This window comes from Emys orbicularis, chromosome 25 (assembly GCF_028017835.1).
Source record: "Emys orbicularis isolate rEmyOrb1 chromosome 25, rEmyOrb1.hap1, whole genome shotgun sequence".
Taxonomy (NCBI): domain Eukaryota; kingdom Metazoa; phylum Chordata; order Testudines; family Emydidae; genus Emys; species Emys orbicularis.
The window spans coordinates 12165979-12171978 of record NC_088707.1 but is presented as its reverse complement, the minus strand read 5'-3'; the positions used below and the strand labels follow the sequence as shown (position 1 = coordinate 12171978).

Here is a 6000-nt window from a genome sequence, read left to right as displayed (position 1 = left end):
ATTAAACAGATGGTAACAAAACACAAACAGAACAAGCAAGAGCTGTAAGGAGTTGGACAAGCTATTCCTCCCTCTCTTAGACCTTGGCTTTTAAAATCAGTTTAGTTCAACCCATGCAAGCGGGTAGAGAAGAGTTGATTCTTGTTTAGCTTCAATTCCTAATTGATTGAACCTAAACTGAAATAACCCTCCATCACACCACAACAAGTGCATCCACACTGGGGTTTTCACTGGTGTAAGTAAACTGGTTTAAAAACTAACTTCAATTCAACTGGTTCCATTTTCATGTAGACGTGTGTAACGAGGGCAGCTCTGCCAGGCGGGGCTGGAACCTGGGGGGCTGTCGCTGACAGTGCCCTCCCCAGGGTTAAAGCCAAACCCCACAGCAATGACCGAAGGGCTGGGGAAGGGGACAGAGCCACGGTCCCAGGATCTGGCTGCTCTAAGGATGCACAGGAGCCGTGTGAGGAGCAGCAGCAGGGCAGGAACAAAGCGACAAAACAGCCTCACAAAGAGGTGGGTTTTTATATTTTGTTTTACACTGAAACTGCTGCTCCAGGCAGGATGGGCAGCAAACCCCAGGGGTCCCCACTGCACCCAATGGTCCCCACGTGTGACAGACAGCTGGGATCATGCGGGCCGGTCTGGAGGCTGAGAGATGGGAGAGCAGGTGGGATGTTTGCAGAGCTAACTGGGAGGCGTTGGCTGAAGAAGGTGCTAAGGGGGATAGTGCAGTTGGTTCGGGGAAGAGCAGCAGCTGAGACGAGGCCTGTCCGTGCCCCCCGATCCTGGGGTGTCTGGCTGCCGGCGCGGGGCTCTCAGGATGGGAAGGGAGGGGTCTGCCCAGCAGGGGCGGGGGCTTCAGTGGGAATTTCCCATCGTGTCGGCATCAGGGGCTTTAAACAAACACAAACATCCCCTGAGACAGGATCAAAATCACCCCCACACACCCAGCACACACCTGTAGACATGGCCCCCCAGAACTCTCCCAACCTCAGAGTCACCCCCCACCCTCAAGACAGATTCCATTGTACCCCACATAGGCCCTTCCCCCAAGATGTCTCTCCCCCCACACAAATGGTCCTGGTGGGTTCCATGCTCCCATCTCCCCGTCCTTTGCCGTCTACAACACACACAGATCTCTCCGGCCCATGGACTCCCTCGCCCATAAAGTTGTAGGGACTGAAGTTGTGTGTGGGTGCATCACACCTACCTGAATCACAGGGTGCGCTGTACTCAGCCTCTGTGTGTTCACCTGCAACAGCAAGGGATGTAAGGAATGGAGGAGAGACTCAGTGGGGGGATGAGAACCCCTCCCCCTAATCCCACACAGGCAGAGTCTGTTACCCCAGCCCCAGGGGATCCCTGCTTTAGGTCTGAGCCCTAGAAGGGAGTGGGACGTCGCCCCCAGCTGTCTGAGTGGGGCTGTGCGCTCTCTCCCATCCCCCATCTCCAAGTAAGTCAGACGGGCCCAGCAATTACCACTCAGTCACCCCTCAAAATGCTCATGGAAACCGTCCTGCCACCTCCTGCACCCAGGACAAAGGATTCTGGGGGCGTCTGAGGAGCTGGATGGCAGGGGAAATGTGGGGGGCCCTGAAGGGGCGGGACTCGCATGCTTCTGCTGGGACAGTGCCAGTTACACCAGCAGCACCCTCCCCACTAGCCCGACGAGCACACAGCTCCCGTGTCCCTCGCGGTTAGCCGACCCCACAGATTTAACCCAGGAAGTCTCTGACCTGAGTGGGATTTATGGAAATGGGGCACTTGGCACCGGGGGAGATTTCAGTGACCCCACGCCCTGAGTGTGACACAGAGCCCACGAGAAAAACTGTAATGGGGGTGGAGCCAGCGCAGGATACGCCCACCCAGTCACTGACTGTGCCACAGAGCCTAGAGAGTTGCTGTAATGTGGGCAGAGCCAGGGCGGGACTCACCCGTCTCGTAGTAATCGTACAGTCTCACTGGGGCTGCTCTGAGATTCTTCACCGGGAAATCCTGCTCCAGGGAGAAGGTGAAACTCGCCGCCTCCTTCGTCAGCTACCGAGAGAGCGACAGAGCGAGCGCCTGGGCTGAACGTCTGCACTGGCAGCTTGAACCCCCTCCTCCCCGAGGCTCGGCCTGACCCAGCCGCTTCCCCCTGCCCCTGCGGCCTGGAGCAGTGAGAAAATGCTCCCCCCGAATCCCTGTTCCACCCCCCTGCAAAACGTGACCCCCTTTCATCACACTCAGGGCCCAGCTCCAGCCTCCCCAACCCTGAGCTCCCCGTCACTCCGTTCATGGCCCTCCCTGGGGGTTGGCGGAGTCTGGTCCCATCTCCCCGTCCTTTCTGGAAACGGGTCACTTGGAACCAGGGGATATTTCAGTCACTCCACGCCATGCGTGTGACACAGAGCCCACGAGAGCAACTGTAATTGGGTGGAGCCAGAGTAGGACACGCCCTCCCCATTCACACCAGGCCTCCAAAGCCCGGAGCCGCCTGCACTCACCTGGTCCAGATAGAGCGTCACCTGGTCGTTCTGCACCTCCAGCCTCTTCACCAAACGCTGCTTCTCCAGCTAGGAGCAGAGGGAGGAAATGGCTGAGTCAGGAACGGAGGGGCTGGGGCCGGAGTCACTGCTCTGCTGGGGGCTGGGACATGGGGCACCAAACGCCCCCGTGGCCGAGGGGCCTGGCTGCCACCCCCCATGTCAGACACAGCTGAGTACTGGGTGTCTGCTGGAGGGGGGGGCGGGAGTCTAGACATGGGCATTGTGTTGTAGGGGGAGCTAAGCAGGGTCAGGACCTGCTCAGTGACTGGATGGGAGACCCAGGGCTGCACAGTGCCCCACGGCAGGGGGCAGTGCTCTGCAGGGGGAGCTCCCCCTGGGGGTCAGAGCTGCAATCTGTGCTCTCCTGGGGGTCTGGCTCTCCCCCATGGATCAGCCCCTGGTTTCATGCTGTGTGACTGGCCTGGCCTGTTCTCCTCCCTGGGAAGCTCACCTGCCACAGGGAGCTCTTGACAGGGATGTAGCCGGACGGCAGCTTGGCCTCGATGATGGCCATGTTGGAGGCTGGGCGCTCCCCGCTGTACCTGCAACAGGAGCCGTGCGCTGAGGTCAGGGTTTGCCCTGGATACAGACCCCAGGGGATGGAGGGGGAGGGGAGGCCTCCTGTCTTCTCGGCCCTGCAGGCGTCTCTAATGCCCTCTGCCTGCTCTGGGCTGGGAGCCCCACTAGCCCCCGGCCAGCCCTGAGCTCCCCAGGCAAGGGGCCCCGGCCCCAGGAGCTCCTTGGGAGCCGACTGTCCATTAGATCAGCCCTGAGACCAGCCCTTTAGTCCCTGGCACTTTCCAAGGGCCTCCTGCCTCTGCCCCGAGCCCTGTGGGGGGATGGCTCCCCCGACGATCGATTCCCTTCCCTGCAGTGGGGCGGCTCTGCCCTGGCCATTTCCCCGCTGCCTGGGGCCTGTCCCTGCCCCCGGGCGCTCGGACCCAGCGGGGGTGGGGGGCAGAGGCTCATACCGGGCGTGCAGCACGAGGCTGAAGCGGGATCTGGCGCTCTGGGTGCACTCCTTCGGCTCCGTCTCCACCCGCAGGTCAAAGGTCGCGGCGCTCTTTGGGGGCGGCACGTTGTAGCGCAGAGTCAGCTGGGAGACAAGCAAGAGGGTTGGGGCAGAGCCTGCTGCCTCTGCCACAGCAGATCAGAGCCTGGGCCCAGAGCCAGGCGCCGTGGGGCAGGGCAAGGGCACAGCCAGTCACCGCTGGGCCGGCTGGTCCCCAGGGGCTCCTGCACTCACCTGCACAAAGACACAGCCCTTGCCGCTGGCCCGCACCGTGTACTGCCCGGGGATCTCCTGCAGGGCCGCTCGCTGCAGCACCAGCCGGTTGGCGTTCTCCACGTGGAATTGCTGCCGGGCCCCGGCCTGGGAGCTCACTGTCACCGACACAGCTCCGCTCGCGCTGTACGTCAGGGCCGCGTATTTGGCCAGGGCCTGCAGGGCCACCACCGTGTCCTGGGGAGGAGAGTCACCGAGCTGCTGTCACGCTCTGGGGAGAGGAGCCCGGCTCAGACTCACTGCAGCAGGATCAGGACCCACCGGGGCGCTGACACCGGGACTCCGGTTCCCAGCCCCTGAGGGCAGGGGGCTCTGCACCCAGGACTCCCTCTCCCAGGAAGGGCCCCGGATCAGCTGTGGAGATGCAGCCCCCGGGGGGCTCCTGGCCCCTTCCTCCACCAGGCCCCCAGCGCTAGTTTGCCCCGAGGGCAGGGGTGTTACCTGCGTGGAGGCGAAGTGCCCGTAGGGGTTCTGCTGCTTGCTGAGCCAGCGGATGATCTGGGCAGCGGTCCCCATGTCGGCAGCAGACACGTTGGGCAGTGAGAGATAGGCCAGGAGCACGTAAGCCGTCATCTCCACCTCCGCCGACGGGGCCTGGTTCCAATAGGGGCTGGGCAGGGCCTTCACCTTCCTCTGCCAGTGCAGCTGTTCCCCTAGGAGAGGGGCCGAGGGAGGGACAGCCCCACGGCTGCAGTTACAGCACAGTGGGTCACCTGTTTGCTTTCCAAAGGGGCCCCAGGGGTTTCCCAGGCCAGAGGGACCCCTGCTCCCCACTGAATGCAGCCAACTGTGGGGAAGGACACAGCAGCTGATTCACAGCGCACAGGAGGGCTACACAAGTGTAACACGACACCTCTGGGTGGGTCGTCAGCAGGGACTGAACCCAGGATGTCTGTCTCGAAACCCCTGAACCTCTGCTGCCTGAGCTAGAAGCCGAGCCGAGGTGGGTCACTGGCTGCAGGCAACCCCTAAGCCTCTGGGGCGCGGCCGCTTGGGGACATTGCTGGTGCTAGCTGAATGGGGCGCTAACCAGGAATATTCCCCCCGCCCCCAACAAGCCCATTACAAATATTAACTGCATTAGATTCACAAACCAAAAAATATCCCAACTCCCCCACACTGACACCCTGGTAAGCAGGGCACATTACATTCGGTGAATGGGTTTTGGGGGCAATACCAAACTGGAGGCCACATGAGCTGCTTGGGGCCCTAAACCATTGTTTAATCTGTTTGTGCCTAGTGCTGCCACTGCTAGAGGGGGGCAGAGAGGCCCTGAGGGAGTGCAGGGCCCCCCGGGGCTGGGGGCAGGAGGGGAGCATCTGGGTGCATGTATCATTTTTGTATTTAAAGTTATAAGTATCGGCTCTATACTGTCTGTATTTCAAACTTTTGCTCTGCTTCTGGGTGACACCCCAGACAATTTGGTGTCAGTACTGCCTAGCCTGCTTCATGGCCCATTAAGGACCATCAGCTATACAATTGACCCATTGAGAGAAGGCAGACACACCTTGTGACTTAGCAAGGGATGCAGGGACATGCTTATGGACAGAACTCTGAGGTTTTTCCATGCCATGTGATGGACAGCTTGTCTTTGGGACAAAGAAAGCAGTGACCACATGGCAAGAGACTATATAAAGCTGCTCAGCTCCTCCATCTTGTCTTCAATCCTGCTTCATATTTCTGGAGGGACTTTGCTACAAACGGAAACTCTACACAAAGGACTGATGACCCATCCCAGCTGGGGATGTACTCCAGAGACTTGATTTGAACCTGCAGTTTATTCTATCGCTGCTACAAGCCTGAACCAAGAACTTGGCCATTACTGTATGCAGGGGCGGCTCTATGTTTTTTGCCGCCCCAAGCACGGCAGTCAGGCAGTCTTCGGCAGCATGCCTGTGGGCGGTCTGCGGTCATGCGGATTCGGCGGCATTTCTGCAGGTGATCTGCTGGTCCCGCGGCTTCGGCGTGCCCGCCGCCGAATTGCTGCTGAACCCGCGGGACCGGCGGACCTCCCGCAGGCACACCACCAAAGGCCGCCTGACTGCCGCTCTCACAGCGACCGGCAGGCCGCCCCCCGCGGCTTGTCGCCCCACACGCTTACTGCACTGGTGTCTGGAGCTGCCCCTGACTATATGTAATTGATTCCATTTAACCAATTCTAGCTCTCATCTGTATCTTTTTCCT

General features: G+C 60.3%; 1 protein-coding gene across 1 annotated transcript in view; it reads right to left on the bottom strand.

The window, feature by feature from the left end:
• Positions 1–861: 861 nt before the first annotated feature.
• The window catches only part of LOC135894693 (alpha-2-macroglobulin-like protein 1), a 55760-nt gene continuing 50621 nt past the window's right edge, over positions 862–6000 (bottom strand). The window contains exons 30-37 of the mRNA XM_065422831.1: positions 4258–4469; positions 3778–3993; positions 3503–3627; positions 2983–3073; positions 2490–2558; positions 1938–2040; positions 1214–1255; positions 862–896 (exon numbers count right to left, since the gene is read on the bottom strand). Coding sequence (XP_065278903.1) covers positions 862–896; positions 1214–1255; positions 1938–2040; positions 2490–2558; positions 2983–3073; positions 3503–3627; positions 3778–3993; positions 4258–4469 — 893 coding nt within the window. The remainder of the gene's footprint in view (positions 897–1213; positions 1256–1937; positions 2041–2489; positions 2559–2982; positions 3074–3502; positions 3628–3777; positions 3994–4257; positions 4470–6000) is intronic.